The sequence below is a fragment of the Phalacrocorax carbo genome, chromosome 8 (assembly GCF_963921805.1).
Source record: "Phalacrocorax carbo chromosome 8, bPhaCar2.1, whole genome shotgun sequence".
Taxonomy (NCBI): Eukaryota; Metazoa; Chordata; class Aves; order Suliformes; family Phalacrocoracidae; genus Phalacrocorax; species Phalacrocorax carbo.
The window spans coordinates 6,775,470-6,794,330 of NC_087520.1; the positions used below are offsets into that span (position 1 = coordinate 6,775,470).

General features: G+C 53.0%; 1 protein-coding gene across 2 annotated transcripts in view; it reads right to left on the bottom strand.

The window, feature by feature from the left end:
* Positions 1–18,861, bottom strand: part of FLT4 (fms related receptor tyrosine kinase 4) — a 60,443-nt gene that overhangs the window by 10,721 nt on the left and 30,861 nt on the right. For both annotated transcript variants that reach the window (XM_064458463.1, XM_064458462.1), the window contains exons 4-21: positions 16,503–16,615; positions 15,446–15,608; positions 15,060–15,199; positions 14,192–14,360; positions 13,288–13,405; positions 12,497–12,648; positions 11,565–11,727; positions 9,592–9,736; positions 6,923–7,031; positions 5,522–5,881; positions 5,126–5,272; positions 4,310–4,441; positions 3,922–4,028; positions 3,488–3,623; positions 2,582–2,686; positions 956–1,069; positions 629–717; positions 185–332 (exon numbers count right to left, since the gene is read on the bottom strand). In XM_064458463.1, the coding sequence (XP_064314533.1) occupies positions 185–332; positions 629–717; positions 956–1,069; positions 2,582–2,686; positions 3,488–3,623; positions 3,922–4,028; positions 4,310–4,441; positions 5,126–5,272; positions 5,522–5,881; positions 6,923–7,031; positions 9,592–9,736; positions 11,565–11,727; positions 12,497–12,648; positions 13,288–13,405; positions 14,192–14,360; positions 15,060–15,199; positions 15,446–15,608; positions 16,503–16,615 (2,610 nt within the window). The remainder of the gene's footprint in view (positions 1–184; positions 333–628; positions 718–955; positions 1,070–2,581; positions 2,687–3,487; positions 3,624–3,921; positions 4,029–4,309; positions 4,442–5,125; positions 5,273–5,521; positions 5,882–6,922; positions 7,032–9,591; positions 9,737–11,564; positions 11,728–12,496; positions 12,649–13,287; positions 13,406–14,191; positions 14,361–15,059; positions 15,200–15,445; positions 15,609–16,502; positions 16,616–18,861) is intronic.

Below are 18,861 nucleotides of genomic sequence, written 5' to 3' on the forward strand. Positions count from 1 at the left end.
GAGGCAACAGATGACTCTAATAGCCCCGTTCAGGGAATTGCCGTGCCACAGTGGAGTGATCAGCTCTAAGGCTGGGTCACAGCTCCCTACTGTCATGCCCTACCTATTCCCCATGTTAGCCAAATCTGGCTTTTTTTTTTTTGGTGGGCCACATGAGGAGCCGCTGCCAAGGCTGGAGAATTACCTTCCTGGATTGGCTGTGCTGTCTGGCTCTTGTGCATCAGAAAGCGGTTGAAGATAGCGCTGTCACTAGTCCCAGACCGACTCCTCCTGTCTGCTCTCACTGCCTCCACGATGGACTGGACCTGAATACGCAGCCTGGGAGACTTCTCCTGGCAAGGAGACCAAAACAGAAACCTCAGCAGGCAACACACACTCTAAGCCCTGCACCCATGAGCTGCACAGTCTTTTCCTGTTCTTAGACTGTAAATCTGGCCTGGAAGCAGCTATCTTCCATTGCAGAAAGAAATTACTTCCCTGATGTGCCCATGAACCAAGATCACTGTGTAAAGTTGATCTGCTGCTAGGCAGAGGGTGTCTTTTTCCCATTGTCAGACCATGTTTCAGGCCACATGTCTTCCTTCCCTAGACATGGGACAGGTCCCTACGGGCAAAGGAGTCTACTCACCCTGTAAGGACTGAATCCTTCCCGCTTGGTCCGCAGGTAGTTAGAGAGGTTTCCATACTTGCAGAACTCAACAATAACCATGAGTGGACCTGGTGAGAAGACACCAAAGGTCAGGGTAAGAGGCAAGGGCTTGGGATGGTCAGAATTTGCTCTGACTCATATTATGTGCAGCCCCTCTGAGCTGTGGCACCTGCCGTAAGTGCACACAGGCACACCGGTAACATCCCCACATGTCCGTGTGGTCACACATGTGGCCAGCCGAAAGGATGCAGGGGACAAACACAGATCTCTGTGAGCAGGCACAGCCACTTGCCCTAGGATATTTACCATTGGGTTTGGTACAGGCACCCAGCAAATTCACGACGTTGAGGTGATTCCCAATGTGAATGAGGATCTTCAGCTCTGACATCAGTGCCTTGTGCTCACTTGCAGTAGCTCCCTCTGGAAACACACAGACCATGTCATGACACCTCCTCACAGCTTTTCACTCCCCCTCACCACCCTTCTCTTAGCAAAGTATTAATGCGAGTCTTGCTGAGGAGGCTGTGACCCCAAAGCCTTGGTACTTTTTGGTATTGCATGTTTCCGTATAAAATGTCAGAGCCTTGTCTGGGGCTCCTAGGATCCCTGCTGTAACACATTGGGTGCTGCCTGCAGATGCAGGGACCCAGAGCAAAGGACAGCACAATTTGTGCCCAACAGATTTTTCCTTGTGATAGTTATGCAGGAAAAAAGATCACTTGAGGCTTACATACACATTTGAATCTTTGGCCTTCTGGCCTCCAAACAGAGATAATGAGCCATAAAACAATTTGAAGGAAAATTAGAAACAAAATGCATCTGAGTCTTTTGATCATGACTGAAGATAGGAGCTGCCTCAGCTCAAACCCAGAGTATCTTTTTATGATTCCTCTCCAATAGCAAACACAGCGTTGTGCCCCTGCCAGCTCTCTGGACTGCATTTTCTGAGTGCCTAATTTGCACCAAATCTTGATCCTCTGTTTTACCCTCAGGGTTTGTTCTCTGGTTTTGCGTGCCTTTTTCGTACTTCTCTGCTTCCCCATATGCTTTTTGCCTGCCTTGGGAGTTTGTAAATTTAGTCTGAGAGAGAAGCATCTGCTTAAACTGCAGCTGATGGGCCAAGTGAGAGCCGTGCCTCAAAGGACTGTAAAGCAGCCTTGCATGACCAGGCTTCCCTCTGCAGCTGCTGTGCAGATCATCTGTATGCTTGCATGAGTAAGGGCTGCTGAGCTGTCTCGGTCTCCACATACAGGCCATTGCTGGCCAGAGCCTGCTTTGGTGTTTTGTTGGGTGCCAAATTAGAGAATAATGTTCTGGATGCCTGTTTGAAAGCAAGGCTATAAAATCTTAAAATCTCACTCTGGATTAACCAGGCTTTGGGTGCAAAGCCAATTTAGCCCTCAGAGGTGGGTAAGAGCTGCAACCTGCTTCGTTACCCAGCTCTGAATCTGGCCCATAAACACGAAATACAGGCACATTTGGAAGAAGGCAGCTGGGAGCAACACTTCCTTCAGTGACCTACCAAAGAGGAGCTCTGGATTCTTGTTTGTCCTTTGAGACAGATTTCATTCTTTGCCTTTGCAGACAGCTAAATTTCTTTGAAAGCCAAGTCCCACAATTTCCTGATGTCTGTTCTGCCACTTGCCTCCCAGTGCAGCTGAATGGGGCTAAAGTATCCAGAAGGGGAGGTGAAGGGGATCAACCGTTGAGGCCAAGAAGCCATAAATTAAAAGGCTGGCTCCAGCTCCTCTCCACTAGTTCAGGTCTGGCTCAAGCAGAAGCACACAGGAGTGCTTGTGGGAGATAAATTTTCCAGGGCCTTACACATGACTTATGCAAAAGACAGGCATTTACAGGGTGGACATTCCCTGGCAGATGCCGCATTCTTTGCTATCCACACAGACTGCATATTTTGCTTCACTGTCCACATACCTTTCAGCATTTTGACTGCCACGGTCTCACAGCTGTTACTTTTATTGATCCCAAATGCTGATGCTTCCACCACCTTCCCAAAGGCGCCGTGACCCAGGACTTTACCTATGGGCAAGGAGAGGGCAGTGTGAAGGAAGGCAGGTGCAGCACAGGCAGAATGGAATGAAAAAACAAAAATCCCAACAGGAAACCATGGGAAGAAGAAAGAAAAAACATTGTAAAGGAAAAGGAAGGAGTGGAACATGTGCCCTTCCCAGGTGGCTGCTTGCTCTGTCGGTGAGAAAAAGAGAAAGGATGATTGGAGGAACTGAGGCAGAGCTGGCATGGACAAAGCAGAGGAAGGAAATGGCCCTGCAGAAGTGAGGGGCTGTTTGTTGCCCTCGAGCAGAGTGTGTGGAAAAGGTAAACGTGACACCTTGCAGCAGAGCAGCCAGGGCTAATGTCACTGCTCTGTGCCTCAAAGGCAGTCTGCAGCCCTATTAACCCTCCCAGACAGAGGAAAGAGACTGCAGGTGGCTGTCTCAGCATGAGGAGGATAATGGATGCAGTCCTGGTCCTGAACTCAAGGTACCTGCCGTCGACTGGGCTGTTCTGTTCAGATTGCCATCTGGAGAATATGGGGATGTGTTTTAAAGCATGCCCAGAGGTCTTCTGGTCTCAGTGATGCCTGTGTGGGTACACTGTGAGAGTCTGGGCTTACACTTGGCTCAGACCTGTCCATAGTCCGACCCAAAGAGATTTCCTAGGTACAGCTGGGCTTTAGGGACAGTCTGGGGAAGAAGATAGGAAGCCAGAGAGAAGGCATTAAATACACAGAGGTGTGTAAAAAACCTGGAAGGTGAGTTTGAAAGGCTGGTGGGAAGCCCTGGCTGCAGTGCACAGAGACAGGGAGGGGGTCTGGCTCACCTAGGCGCAGGCGGTCTCGTGGGAACTCCCACTTGCTGGAATCGTAGGGCAGGTACTCGCACTGCTCCTCCAAGGGCACCTCACCAGGGTCCATAATGATGGAGAGGTAGCCCGTCTTGATGTCTGCGTGGGCAGGCTGCAGGAATCAGCCAACACAAAGGGTGAGGAGATGCCCTCCCTGCACAGGGTGCTGAATCCCAGAGGGGATTTGGTTCCTTTGCCTGCCTTGACTTGCTTCCCCCTGGCAAAGGCCATTCCCTGTCACCTCCTTTACCACAGCCCTTATACACCTTGTGAGTGCTTGAAACCACTCTCAATGACCTCCTTTTAGCGGGTGCCATCATACAACCCCATGTCACAGCAATGGTGTTGCCCCAAGCCCTGCTAAGCCACCCCCCCCACCCCCCCACCCTGGGACAGAGACAGTCACATACCCTTTTGATGTTACAGAAGATGAGGATAAGGAGGATCCAGAAGAAAACAGCGATAACCCCAGTCCCAATCAGGATGACAATCTCCACATTGGTCCTGTCATCAGAGCCTGTGGGACAGGAGGGAAATTGTAGCTTAGAGATTCCCATTCCGTGCCCCAGCTTAGCCATCCCTTGTGGCCTGTTTCAGGATGTGGTGAGACTGGGGAGGTGTTTGCCTGAGCTAAACGTGCTCTGGACTATAGCTCCTCCTGTGAAAGCACCATGCCACCAGCAAGGCCTAGGGGCTTTCACTGCCTCTCGCTGCCTGGTGTCACAGGGAAGAGGCATGGGACCTTGGCCACACTCCTACTCCCCCCTTCATCCCCAGGGGTGTCATGGCTGCTGGTACCTTCCACAGAGACACTAGCTGAGGAGTTCACACAGCCCTTAGCGTTGCAGACACTGCACAGGTAGAGCCCCGCATCCTCTTCCCTCACCCTCTGAATGCTCAGCCTCTGGTTGAAGTCTGCCAGGTCGATCCCTGTAAGGCACAGAGGGTTGTGGTGGTCACTCATGGGGTGGGGGGGAATTCGTATACTGGACTAATTCAGGCTCAAAATAAGGCTCCTATTTTTTGTCTGGTTCATTTTAGATGGCAGAATGAAATTGCACCAGCTGGGAGAGGCTCTCTTCTGTGGCCTGATAGACCCAGAAATACCCTGGAGGGGCCTTCCCCAGGCAGGGTATGGAGGGGATGAAACTCCCACAGACAATGCTGGATGGGGAGGATGCCCAGGCAGTCCCCCTGGGGGATGCAGTGCGTTGAGTTGCTGTGTCAAGCTCTGCTTCAGCTCCAGGACCTGTTCCTTTCCCTCTGCAAAGTGCCTGGATACTTCCCATATTCCTTCCATGGGATCTGGGTTGATCCCTGCCTGAGGAGAGATGGCAGGCACTGTGCTGAGAGTAAGAAGATGAATGATTTGTCTCTCTGCTCTCCATCTGAATGTACACACGCACAGACAGTGCTGAGCCAGGCCCTAGGGCACAGACTTGGCCAGTGAGACTGCATCAAACTGGGATAGAACATGATTAAAACCAGAGTTCAGCCATTTCAGAGAATGGGTGCCTTTGCCTGGGCACAGCAACTCCCAGAACCCAACAGGGTTCAGCTCTCCAGCCACCAGACATGATGTCCTGCCTTTGATTCACCCCCAGCCCACTGTACCTGATACTTCTTCCACCAGTTTCTCGTCTTTGTACCAGCTGATTTCAGGAACGTGGTTGCCATCCACCTTACAGCGCATCTCTATGGAGTCGCTGACGTTCACCCAAATGTCTGTCAGGTTCTGCTTGAGCCGGGGGATCTCCAGGGCTGGAGGAGCAGCACAAAGAGGAGGAGGGGAAAACGAGAAACTGATTGATCAAAAGAATATCTGTGTTCCTGGGGGTCTTTGGGCCTCTGACCCCTGCTGGAGGGTGTCTTGAGAACCCAGGTGCCCTGCCTTTGCCACCTTGAGTTTAGCTTGCTTGCATGGCTTCCATTGGGGATGGACCGGGAAGCTGATGGCAGCAAGAGCACCAGCTCTCCTCCGTCATTCCCGCCTGCCCTGCGGACCCTCACCCTGCACAGAGATGTATTTCTTGTGGCAGTGCTTCTCCCGGGTCTTCCGGTTCTGCACCTCACACACGTAGTCTCCCTCCTCGCCCAGGGAGATGTTGGGGATGGTGAGCAGCAAGGTTGCATCGTTGGAGTCAGGCTGGAAGCGCAGCTCCCCCTGCATCTTGGTGGCATAGTGGTGGACATTCTTGCAGTCCAGCACGAGGGGGTTGCCCTCCTCATCATGGAGCTTGGAGAGGTTCAGCCGATACCACTGCAGGTTCTCATAGGTGTAGTTGTCTGCATTGCAGCTCAGCTGTAGGTCCTGCCCCTCTATGGGGTCTTCTGAGGGTTGGGACTCAATCTCAAACCCATCTGGAATGGCTTTCAGGAAGGAAATGAACATGTGAATGAGTTTTCATGGCTGAGCTGCCAGACACAATGAAATTGTCTCCTTGGGCTCAGCTCTCTGAGACATACTCTGTCCTCAGCCAGGGTAAAGGAAACCAATCTAGAGCAGAACTGTGACATGCAAACTTCTAGCAACAAACAGCTTAAGCCCAGTGAGTGCTAAGGGATATGCTGAAGTCCCAGGGTCAGATTAAGATGTGGTCACAAGTGAGGTAAGTCTGGGAGGTCTGAATTAGGCTGCTACTGCTCTGAGATCAGCTGCAGCATTCTGGATTGCACACATGCCTGCTTTCACATGTGCAAGCAGTTACACAGCCAGGCCGGACAACTGCACGTGCAGAGCATTACTGAAGCAGTGATTAAAGATCTCCTCCACAAAAGCTGGTGGCTCTAACAGCACAGGTACTACCTATGAGGTCCCTGAGCCCAGGCTTCTAGGGTCTGTCCTCTCTGGCATGAAGATAAGCCTCTGCTGTGCCCTTGCCAGACTCCCTGTCCCCAGCGGACAGGGACAGACTCCCGCCAGCACGGGGTACCGCTGGCAGGAAGTTTATGCAGCCCCGTATGGGTCACAAGTCCAGCCCACACTGCTGGGCTCTGGCTTCTACAAACTCAGCTTCCTCCCACCACCAAAATCCCGTGGGGACCCTGCCTGGGAGTGGGTCAGGCAGTGCCACTAGAGGATGCTCTTGGACCAGGCACATCCCCAACCCAGGGAGGTGCCTGGGCCTGAGCCAGGAGGACCTCCCCAGCCCAGGACCTGCCAGGGCTGCTCCAGAACCCAGGCTCATCCCCAGGTCTGCCTGCCAAACTTTGCCTGCGCTATCTGCTGCCAGGGCTCCAGGCTTTTGCCACTCAGCAGAGCTCTGGGGTAGCCGTGCTTTCCTGCTGGCTTCCCTGGTTGCTGTTTAAGGTGCAAACTGTGAATGACAAGACCCAGCAGGTCTAGGGGCCTGCTTATTTCAAGCAGAGAGCTCGGTTGATGCAGGTGGAGGGGGTGTCCGCAGTACTCACTGGTCACATAGAAGTAGATCAGCCGCTCATCTCGACCCACTTTATTAGAGGCGATACACTTGTACATGACTGAGACGTTGGCCTCCTGGATGGCCAGTTTGCTGACTGTCTGATGGGGGAAGAGAGTATAAGAAGGAGTTAGGAAGAGCAAGGGGGATAGAGAAGTAGGGTTCTGTGCTCTGGCAAACAGCAAAACACACAGCAAGCCTGGCCCCAGGCAGCAACTGTAGACCTGGGAAAGGGTTATGCAAAAATAGCCACTTATTCAGTAGCCCTTTGTGCATTTCAAGCCTCATCTGCTGGTTCTGGCAACAGCAATATAGTTTTATTCCTCATCTCTACTCCTTTTTACAGAGCCCAGCCAGAGTAGATGCCTCTCCATGGGAGCAAACTCCTTGCTAAGCCCCTCGGGTCACCACAGGGACAGGCCTGTGCCCAGTAAGGGGGGCATGAAAATGATGCAGGGCTGAGGGTATGGCTAAGCTCCCGCCAAGCTTTATAACACTGGGGAGAAAGGGAAAGGACACCAAGGCTTTGATTCCCTGAGCCCTCGGCAGTGGAGTGACTGCTCAGTGTCCCACGGAGTTCAGTGGAGTTTACAGGTCTGCAAGCATTCCTTTTATCCATAAGGGGAGATCAAACCTGTGAAAGCATCCTAGCTCTCACCAGTTCAGGAATATCTGTCATCTTCTCCCTTTAAATTCTAAGTGGTCCTAAAAGCTTCCTCCTCCCTCCCTCCTTGCAGCAAGACATGACTAAGATTGGGCAAAAAGCCAGGCTGCTGTCCTGGGGCCATGGACCCAGGAGATGCTGCCTCCAAAAAAGCCAGGAGAGGCAGCTGGGGAGTAAGGCTGCACTCCTCCTCCAGGCTCACACTGCACACGAGTGAGCTGCCAAATGTGTTACAAGCACTCCCCTTAGAGGAGATCTGCAGTTTGAAGCACAGGTTTCTCCTCCCTCCCAGTTTAAATGACAAGGTAATCGCATGCAAAAATCCCTCTAATGAGACAATGTTTAAAATGCAAAAATTTTATATGTTCCTACAGGGAAACTACTTTGCCTTTACTATTCATCCCGTAGACTTTGGGAAGCATTTCCGTTATAAGTGGCAATGTACTAGCTTATGTTAATCAGAATGAACAGTCATTCATTCAGTGCATATTCAGTACAGCTGAAGTGACCTTATTACTAGTACTTTCGTGCATTGCCTTTTCCGTTTCTTGGGGTTATTCAATACGGCTGAATTGCTGGCACTTTTGTGTGTTGCCTTTCCTGTTTCTTGGGGATTTTCCTTTTAATCTGCACTGTTACGTTTGAGTTGGAGTTTCTGGATTTGACATCATCCTGCTGTCTGCAGTGCACAGCTGGTCTTTCCAGACAGAATAAAAAATAGGGGAGGCCGGTAAGACAAGACAGGCCGAAAGGAGGAGGAGAGGGAGAGAAAGCAGAGTTCAGGATGTAGCATCCCACTGCAGGTCGAAGAGTTCTCTGGGCTGCACAACCTAAGTTGGACCTCCAGGACAGTTACAACCAAATAGATGGATTGAGAAGGAGAGAGCTGAGAACAGGAGGAAGAGAATGAGGAAAAAAGGGAAAGATCAAAAGGGACCAAGATGAGAATCACAACTGGAGTGGCACACATGGGCTTCTCACCCAGGAGAGCCTACCACCCCTGCTCGCCTCCCCTGGGGGGACACTAATCCCTGCCTCTCTTCGGCTGCTCTGGGAGAAGGAGGAGCATCTGCCCCTGCCACTCTTTTGGCAGAGTGGTGAACTCCCGGCCAGGCCAGGGGACGGGAAGTGCCTTTGGAGGTGTGTAGGAAAACAGGAAGTGACTTTCGGAAACGGGGGCCCATTTGTTTGTTCTGCATCCCTCTGTGAGCGGCTGGTGCCCGACACCAGTGGGAACAGGAACCCCGTCATGGTGCAGACCTGACTCTGGTGGCTAACAGAGAGACAGAAAGAAACAGGCAGCAAGCAGTGTCTGGGTGTTTGCAGGTCACACGCTGCAATGAGGGAGAGATATTCCTTCCAGAGAGGAAATGCTGTGACAGAGAAGTGGGCTCTGTGTGGCACACATACTCTCACTCACAAACCTGCAGAAGATGGACGCCAGCACCTCCATACCACCCTCGCCCCACTGGGATCGGGACAGCTGGATGAAATGCCCCGGCACACATATATGCATGTTCCCAAGGCTAGAGATGTCCTGGTTAGTCCGTGACTCCCGCTGTCCCATCCCAGCTGCCCAGGCTGCTCTGCAGGGTTTCATCTCCCAAAACAGCTCAAGCAGGAATGCTCAGAAATGGCATGGGAGCCCCCATAGCACATGTCCCCCATGCCCTCCCTAGCTGGGTGCCCTGCATTAAACAACCACCAGCGTAAACCCCCCTGTGCAGTCAGCCCCAGCGGGAGCCTCTCTGGACGCAGGGTAATTTCTCAAAGATGACAGCCCTCCCTCGCCCTGGGGCTGCCTGGTACTGCGGGGTCCTGGAGCTGGGAAGGGCTGCTGATGGTTTACTTTAGAAGCAGAGGTGTGAAGCCCTCCCCAAATGTCTCTCTGCCAGGCTCGTTTCTAGGCCACTTTTTCTGGCTGATCACAAAGGCCCCTCCAAGGTTGCCTGTCTCCAGCTGCCCACTCCAGGTTGGGCTTAGGGCTACAGCCTCACCTTGTTCCGCCCCTCCACGAACTCCACCCAGGTGTCAATGCTCTCGATGGGGTTCACCGCATCCTGCTGTGACACATCTTTCCAGTCCTTGCACTCAGGCATCCGGTCCCGCTGATGGCGCCTTGCTGCCCGATGCCTGCTATTGCTAATCCAGCAGCCGGGGAGGAGGAGGAGAAAGAGGAGAGAGATGGAGAAAAAGTCAGCTGGGAAAAAGGCAGCAAAAATAACTTTGTGTCTAAGAATTGATGCCCCTTTTCCTCTACCTCTGTAAAATTTCCTGGGTCTTTCAGTTACACAGTTCTAATGTGCTTTATAAGGGTCCTCGATAATCACCAGTGAGACAAACATCTATGATCTGAAAATTGAGACAGGGAACAGATACTGGTGTCCCAGGCAGTGTCTTCACCCCCCAGGCCTGTGGTTTCATCCTTCCCTGCTAAGGGTGGAGAAAGACAGGAGTGAAATTGGTTCAATGTGTGTCTGGGGCACTTCTTGATGCTGCTTTGCTCAGCAACAGAGACTTAAACCTCTGCTGGGACTGTGGGTCAGGGATGTTACAGGCTGGCTGGGTGCTGGCCTGGAGACTAGACCATGCAGCACCCAAGGGTGTTCCTGCTGCCCCTGATTCAAAAAATACCAGGAGAGAAACATCCCAAGTAGAGATACTGCTGGTGTCTTACAGGGGCATGGTGGTACCTCTTTGGGCTGAGACAGGCAAGCAGGGAGAAGTGCCCAAATCCATCAGGCACCTGGCATGCTGCAGCCTGCAGGGTGCTTCTGAAATGCAGGTGGGGCAGGGAGATGGAAGGGTCTGCCCAAAATCTAGGGTGGGAAATGTGGAGGGAGAAGGCTTACAGTGACAGGAAAGCAAGGGGTTGCTGAGCGCCCAAGAGCAGTGGCAAGGGTGCGTGCTGGCAGTGCGGGGCAGAGTGCTTGGTGGGGCGAGCACACTGGCGAGCTGTGTAAACAACAGGAAGCTAGAAAGAAGCCTCCTGCATCCTCTGGAGCTATGCTAGGCAAAAATACGGTGGCCTTGGGAGACAGTGCTCATAATTCATGGGCCCCTCTGCTTCCTGACAGGGCCACAGTGCACTTGCATGCAATGGAGAACTCTCTGGCGTCCCTGGCTCGGCAACAGCCTGCACAGGGCTGCAGGACCTGGCTTCCTCCAGGCACCCTGATGTCCTCCGCCCTGACTGCTCTGGCTACAACTCCCCAGCATCCCTTTTCCTTCTTCCTGTGAGACTGCCACTAAAAAATGCCACTGCAGCCCTGCCTGGTGCTGCCCCAGCTTCCCAGGCCACGGGCAGTGGGCGCGCACCCTTCCTGCCCACCTATTGGCGCTGCCTGCACACTCTCCTGGCAAATCATCCCAGCAACTGGCAGAGATTCAGCGCTTCCCCTGGATTCAGCAAATCTTCCCGCATGCAGCAGCTCTGCTCCCCTGCCTATGAGCACTTTTGCTTCCATCATTATCCAGCAGAAGATGAAGGACCAAAAAAACCACAGGGACCTTAGGGCAAGAATGGTGTGAACCCCAGCTGCTGTCTCCGGGTCTCACAAAGGGCCTGTGACAATATCTTCTGCAGTCTGCCTCCATTTCCCCATCAGCACAGTGGTCTGTGGATTTATTGCAGGTGCTGTGAGGAATGGCTGGGCCATGGACATCCACCGCCAGATGCAGATGGCTGAGGATGCAGGGGAAGCTGTGGAAGCCCTTGGTGTCTGGGACCAGCCAAGCTGGACAAAGCTCCCACACAGAGCACAGGCATCTCCAGCAGGCTCCACTCTGCCTCTCCACAGGGTCAGTGGGTGTACGGTGCTCTGAGCTATCAGTTGGTGCTGTCCTCCTCTTGCCATGTTGTCGTTGGGAGAGCAAAAGTGAAATGGGGTCTGGGACACAGCCACGATCACAAGGATCGTGCCATCTGGTGGCCTGGTAAAATATGGGTGTTGGAAGAAATGGCACTTACAGGCTGCGTCGGGAGAACATCCGACAGGGCATCCATGGCCTCCACTGCCACTGGATCGTCTCCGGTGCTGGGATGCCATAGACTGTGCAGGTGAGGGCCTGGGGGCTCCTCCGGGAGTAGATGCTTGGGGAAGAGGCTTCCTTCTCATGGATGCGCGGAGGAACTGTAAGGATCAGAGTGACACAGTGAGCGGCTGCAGGCTCAGCCGCTGGACCCAGGCCAGGCACAGCCCTCCCCAAGCCTGCCTATAGAGACCCTGGACACTAAAGCACTATGGCTCTCAGGGCAACTCCTGGGGAGCTGAGGCCTGCAAAGCAGAGCAGGTTATACTTAGGCAGATTCAAGTGATGTCATTTCTCCTTCCTCTGCACAGTGTGACTGTCTGGATGCTGCAGGGCTCAAAGCACTGTCTGGCAGCCCCCAGCACAGGCCTACAGAGCCTGCTGGACACAAATCTCCAAGCAGCAGTGCCCTTCCAGCACTTTTTGTGCTGGCGTCTAGCTCCTGCATGACAGGGACCAGTTTCTGCCAGGGCAAAACTCCCTAGGAGCTTCCCATCCAGAGGAACTGCTCCAGCTCCAGGCTTCATGTGTGTTGCAGGTGCCCTGCCCTCAAGCCCACATCAGTACATCAGTCAGGGTCACCCTCAGCAGCACCTCCAACTGCAGCTGGGAGATGGCCCCTAAGCAAGGACATATCCTGTCCAGCATGATGGAGCCAGGAGCAAAACTGTGCTGTATCCCCCAGACCACAAGCAACCAGCCCCACTGTAACCAAAGCATCCCTCAGCAACGGGGGAGAAAGAGATGATGCAGGCACCAACTGCTTTAGCACAGCAATGGGCACTAGGTCTCAGAGCAGCCCAAAGGCTGGGGTCATGGGCTCAGCACTCTCCCCCAAGCCCAAGCCCCAGCCCTGGCCCCCTCCCTTACCATTGACAATTAACTGGAGGCTGATGCGCTTCTCCAGCCCTGCCAGCCTGTTCCGTAGAACCAGCGTGTATGTCCCAGCGTGCTGCTCCGACACATCCTTGATCTGCATTGAAGATTGAGATTGCTTGGGAATTAGCTTCCCGTCCTTGTACCTGCAGGGAGGCAGAGAGAAAATGCAGCCATGGGGAGGAAGTGTCCCATTGGCAACTGGGCAGGAGTTTGCTGGTCCCCACTAGAGCGCAATCAGGGCACCCCTTGCCAGCACTGGAGATGTCTCTGGAGAGACCCCTGGGCTTTCCTTGGACCCAAGTTATGGGTCTGCACATTGTCTCATATAGATGTGTGTGGGATCAGGGATGTTGTAGCTCTGCCCTGAGCAGTCTGCACGTGCAAATTCCTAGCTCCCAGCCAGCTCTGGTGGAAGTGCAGCACAATGTGGTGCACAGCCTGGCCCACTCTCTCGCTCCTCTGGGCAGCTGTGATCCCCGCTGCAGGGGGATGAGGGGCAGCTCCTGTGGGAGCTCCATTTGTCCCCTCCATACAGTGCAGAGCTGCCAAGTCAGGACAGGACCGTTGCTGTTTCTCCCCCAGACCTCACTTCCTTCCATCCCAAGCTGTGCAGGTGACAGTCAGGGCAGGTGGGAGAAATGGTCCCCATGGGTGGGAGAAAGTGACATTTGGGACAATCTTGGCCACAGAGGGACCTAGCAAGGAGGCCAGGCTAGGCTTCCCTACTTCACAGAGGGAAGGAGGAGAGGAGAGGGTGGCTCAGGCTAAGAAAGGTGCGTTACCACTGGAAGTCTGGTGGGGGGTAAGCCACAACTTTCACCGGCAGCTTCACAGCTTCGTCTCCTGCAGTGGCCTCTATCACCGGGCCCTTCCTCCACTCCACGTTGATGAAGGGTTTTTCTGCAAGAAAAAGGGTGAGCATGGAGGAGAGGAGGGCACAAAGGGTCAGGCTGTCACCAAGCTCTGCTGCTTTCCACAGGGCCCGACAGCAAGGACCAAGGAAGCTGGGGTGTTGTAGCAGCACAGTTGAAAATGATTACTTCTCTGCAATGCTGAAGTCAAAATAACCAAAATCCACTCTTGTCCCATCTGCCCATATGACCTCCAGCCCCTCTTCCACATCCCTGTCCCTAGGAGGGCTTCCTCCCTGGAGCAGAAGGGGAAGAAAGGAGTGGGTGCCAGGCAGGGCCAGGTAGGCCAGCACAGTGCTACAACTCTGGCAAATGAAGAGCTGCCTCTGCCTCGCTGTCGGGAGCCATCGGGGATGCAGGGGGGCTGTGCTGCCCCCTGACCTTCTGCTGCCAGGAGACAGCTGCCCAGTGCTGACAGTGTCTTATGTACCTGCAGCTGGGTGCCTTCCAGGCCAGCCATGCTGCAGAGACACTACATCTGCTGCACAGCCTTGAGACCTGTGTGTTCTGCCATCCCACTGGCATTTGGGCCAATTTGGTGTTTGCATCTCTCTCTATTGTCATCTTGGCACCTTGCTGAGTGTGATCGTGCTCCCAGTGTGATGCTGGGGCACAGAAGGGCTGAGGGACTGGAGGAAGGCTGGGTCTCACAAAAGCAGAGTGGGGTGGAGGTGCAGGAGCCCCTCTACTGAACTTTGGGCCAAGCACTTCCTAAGCAGTCTGGGGATTGCTTGGCTCTGGCTGCGGCTCTGCGAGGCAACAGAATGCGCCATACCGTGCACAATGACGTCAGTGCTCTCCTCCAGCATCTGGGCGCCGTTGGTGGCAGTGCACGTGTACTTGCCCAGGTCCTGCTGGCTGACGTTGTGGAGGGTCAGGATACTGGAGAGCTCTGTGTGCGTCTGCAGGGACCGGCGCTCAGGCTCCATTACTGCCCGCTGTGTCTGTGGGAGACCACAGAGAGAAGGGGATGAAAGACTTCAACAGGATAGGGCTGTACAGATGGGCTCCTCATGTCTGCGCTTCTTGCTGACCAGTCCTTGCCTCTCCACCACTGACTGCCATCCTCAGGGACGGAAAGGCAACGAGCCTTATGCGACTGACCACCTGAGGATGGGGTCGGAGTTTAGCACACGTTTTGCTCTGATCTGCAGCCCAGTAACCAGGCTGGGAGCCCTGCAGGTATGTGAACAGAATGATGCTGCTGTCAGGGGACTCCTCCCTGAGCTCTCACTGTTCACAAGAGCCAGAGGTTACAACAGGGGAAAACAGCGGGGAAGGGAACCCCTTGCAGGCTCTTGATAACCAGGGCTGTGTGGCTAGAATAGCTCCTTTTAAGCCAACAATGTTTGCTCTGGACTTGCACTGGTGGAAGTGAAGCCAGCGTTTGCCCAGGAGAGCCCCAGAGCAGTAACACCTCGGCAAGGAGGGTGCTTTCTGCCAGGAAAAGGGGGTTTCCCTCTGCCTGCCCTCTGCTACAGGAGAGAAAAATGGGAAAGCATTCCGGCCAAGATGTTCAGGGCACAGCATGGTTAGGATCATTGGCCCTGCTAGTGATGCCAAGAAGAACAATGAAGGGGCAGGAGAGGATGACTCAGAGGGAAGTGGTTCAGTGCACAGGGAGCCACTCTATTTGCTGGTACCTGTTTGCCAGGGTAAGTCCACTGGAAGCGGACGCCGGAGTTGAACTCAGCCCACACTGTGCAGTTCAAGACCAGCTTCTCTCCCACTAGCAGCTCCATGGCTTTCTTGGGATACAGCTGGATGTCGTACAGCTCACTCCCTAATGTGGAAAAGGCAATGAAAAGACATTTCTGATTATTCACTCTTTGACTTAGACTATGCAGTTACAGGAGGCTTGGGTATGACCTCCTGCTGCTTGGTGTATCTCTGTCTGGCACACAGCAGAGGAGATATAAGCACCATGCAGAGTCTGTGTAGCTGAAAAGGACCATAACAACCCCATGAGCCACACTGATGGACTTTAGAACTGTCCAAACAGTCCCCCTGCACCGTCCCAAATCTTCACCTGCTATATGGATGATGAAGAAATTGGATTTGAAGACCTTCTTGTCAATGACAGTCTCACACTGGACGAATAAGGAGTCCCTGATCAAGTGTGTGGGTACCTGCACTCCTTTCTTGTTGTCCCAGAAAGTGCTTTTCCCGTCAGGCTGGATGAGGGAATTTTGCTGGAAAAAAACATTTTGCCAACTGAAATACGAGGGTAACAATGCTCACACCCCACCCCTTCCAGGCGTTGCACTGGCTAACAGATCCCTTTTGTGGGAAGTAACGGTGCATCATCATGCTGTGCTGGCCTCCTGCCCTGTCCCCCTGTGGGTTTGTCATCTAGGAATTGTGGCCTCCCCTATACCCCGAGCAGTCGAGCAGCCATATCCTGCACCATGAGTCTCCCCATCTGCAGAGTGGGCCAGAGACTTCCAGGAATGGAAACTTATAGAGATAGCTAAGGAAATTGATGCTGATGTCCCAAACACCAGCCCCACCGGGATGAGTGCTGACCTTGGGGGTAGTGTCCTTCCCGGGCAAGAGAAAAGCCCCTGGCCCCCAGGGTGTCCCTGGAGGCCTTTGTACAATAGTAACACTCATCCTGGAAGGATGTATTTGCATTGTAAAAAAAAAAGAAAAAAAGAAAAAAAAAAAGAAAAAAGTCAAGCAAACTGATAACAGAGTTGTTTTTAGCCATCAGCCCCAGGGCTGCAGCCTCCTCCCTTGCAGGGATGCTGACCACCTAGAGGGTTCATAGATCACAGAGACCAGAGTAAAGGGGGGATGCTGTGGGGATATGGGATTAAAACAAAGTCTTGTTTTCTTTCGTAGAGCTCCAGGGAAGAGAAGCAAGGTTGGCAGGAAACCCGTGGGGTCTGCCCAAGGGAACTGGACAGCACAGCCTCAACCAGCAAATAAATGAGGAAGCCAGTGGTTTGAACTTTCCATGGAAAATGTATCCCATGCTTTTTCCATTCCTGTCAGTGCCTGTTCCACTTCCACTCAGGTAATTGCAAATGCAGAACAAATGCAATACATGTCGGTCCAGAGTCTCCCACTGGCCGAGCTCTCACCGATATCAGTGTGACGTTAAGATCTGGGATGGACACGAGGCATGGCACCCAAGTGTTCTCTTTCTTGCTGATGAGGAGGGTCTCTGGCTTGTTGATAAACGGCTGTTCAAAATCTGAAGAGATATAAGAACAACAACTAAACAGGGGCAAGAAAAGAACTGTGAAGAGGGGCGAACCAGAAGAAGAGGCTTTGTGGCTTTCTTTAACACACCATGAGCTTGCCAGAGGGAGTGGTGTTGAGCTGGGTGGCCTCATCTGCAACGTGCAACAGTCAGAGGAGACACCTGGAGCTCAGGAATGCAAAGGGAGCAGCCGAGGCAGGCGCCTGGGCCAGCCGGCTCCTCTGCACCAAACACCATACCGGTGGAGCGGCACTTGTGTGACATTTGGGCAGTGCTGGAAATGACCTCCCCTTTCCTGCCCCCTCAAGGTCTCTGCCTGGGTATGACCCTTTGTGAAACTGCGGGTCTCGTCCTGGGCTCAGCGCCTGCCCAGCTGGTGACTCTGCGCGGCCACACGGCAGGGACGGTGTAGGGCTGTGCCCCCCTGGTGCAGTGGCAGGCAGCGTGACCTTCCAGGGCGAGGAAGTGATCCGCAACGGAATGGTATGCAGATGTCATCCTGCAGCCATCCTGGCCGGCAGATAAACAGATGAGCTGAGCTTTCCAGGGCTGCCACCCCACTGCCTCCCAACTGCTCTAAGTGCAAATATTGACAGGAAGAGCAAAACCACCCAAAATTAGTCAGTGAAAAAACTTAGCAAAGGCCAGGGGCGTTACACTGAACTCAATGTAAAGCTAGCACCAAAAAAGAAAGTGTCTGCAGAAGGGGCTGCCCCATCCTGCTCAGTATGTTGCCTGTGTCAAGCGTGAAAATCCCAAGTAGGGCTCCAGGGTGGAAGGGAGTTGATGGCAGTGTATAAAGGAGATGTGTTGTGGCCATGACCCATTGTGCCAGGCACTGTCCAGACACAGAGCGCAAAGATCAACCTGATCCCAGAGAGGTAGCAGGGTAACAGGGCAGCGCAGACCCCATTTCTGGTTCTTTCACAGATACACTGGAAAGAGCTGGTAAGACCAAGATGCAAAATACACTTGTATCCCAAGGCATGGCTGGCCAGAGAGTGGGAAGGGTGAGGCTTGTCTTGCAGTGCCTCATGCCAGCTGCTGCTGAGGCACCTGCTCATCCGTCTGCTTAGCAGTGCTTTTGGTTTGAGCATTTTTCTACACTTTGGACTCTCCCAAACAAGGCATAGAATCAGCAGCCCCCCAGGTCGACTAAATGGGATGAAGACAAAATTGGAAGAGACTGGCAGTGCCTTACTGATAGATAATTTCTTCTGTAGTATCAGCCCCTGCCTGCCCATATCTACAGGGACACATGCCTCACAGGATGCTTTGAGTAGAGACTGGTCCCTAGTGTCTCCGACGTCTGGTGGTGTCAGCATCTCGCCTCTGTAAAAGTCATGTCTCTGGAAACGTCCACCCATCATGTGGTCATGATTGGCTTTGTTCATGGAAATTGTCCCCTGGGTGAGGGGGGCTCCATAAGGAGGTGGTGGGTCCCCATCTGGGAGATGTGGGGCTGCCCCAGGGATCTGCTAGGGGAGATTTTATGGCTTCCAGTATGCTGGAATCAGACCAAATGATCCCAGTGGCCCTAAAAGTTACTCTTTACTCACCTGGATTGCAGCTAAACCATTGATTTCAAGGGACTGTAGCATGAAGATGTCTGTCTGTCCAACCTTAGACTCTTTCCCTCTGCTACCCAACCCCTAAAGCTGCCCATCTAAAATGACAAGTCAAAGATTAATTTCATAATGATCCCCATTTGGGGATCCTGCTGTTCAAATCACATTGGGCCCAACCCAATCCAACCCAGTGCTCCCACTGTTAAGTGCATAAGGGAATTCCTTTAATTTTTGATCTATAAAGCTGTTGCTTCAGCAATAGTCATGCTGTAAAGACCTGTTCTGGGTGAAGTGCTTTTTTCTACAGCTTAGGTGAAACAAGCCATGCACAAGAAATGTGTTGGTCAGCTCTTATGAAAATACAGATTGCCCAGAGAATTCTTATCTTTATTTCCTGTGGTTTTGTGCTGCCACAGGATTGCTGTCTTCTGAAATCACAGATTTGTTTCCGAGTGTGAACATGTTCCTCATTCCCCTCCCAAGCCATGGGCACGTGAAAGGGAGGAGGGGCACGGCTGCCAGAGGTAAGAGACTATGAAGTCCCCTCCAAGCTCAGATGGCAGCCAAGAACTAACTGATTTACTGGGCTGACCCTGCTGCCAACAAGCTTGTGATTCATGCACTAACTCCCCTCTCTGACCACATCACATATTTTCTGTAAGGCTGTCT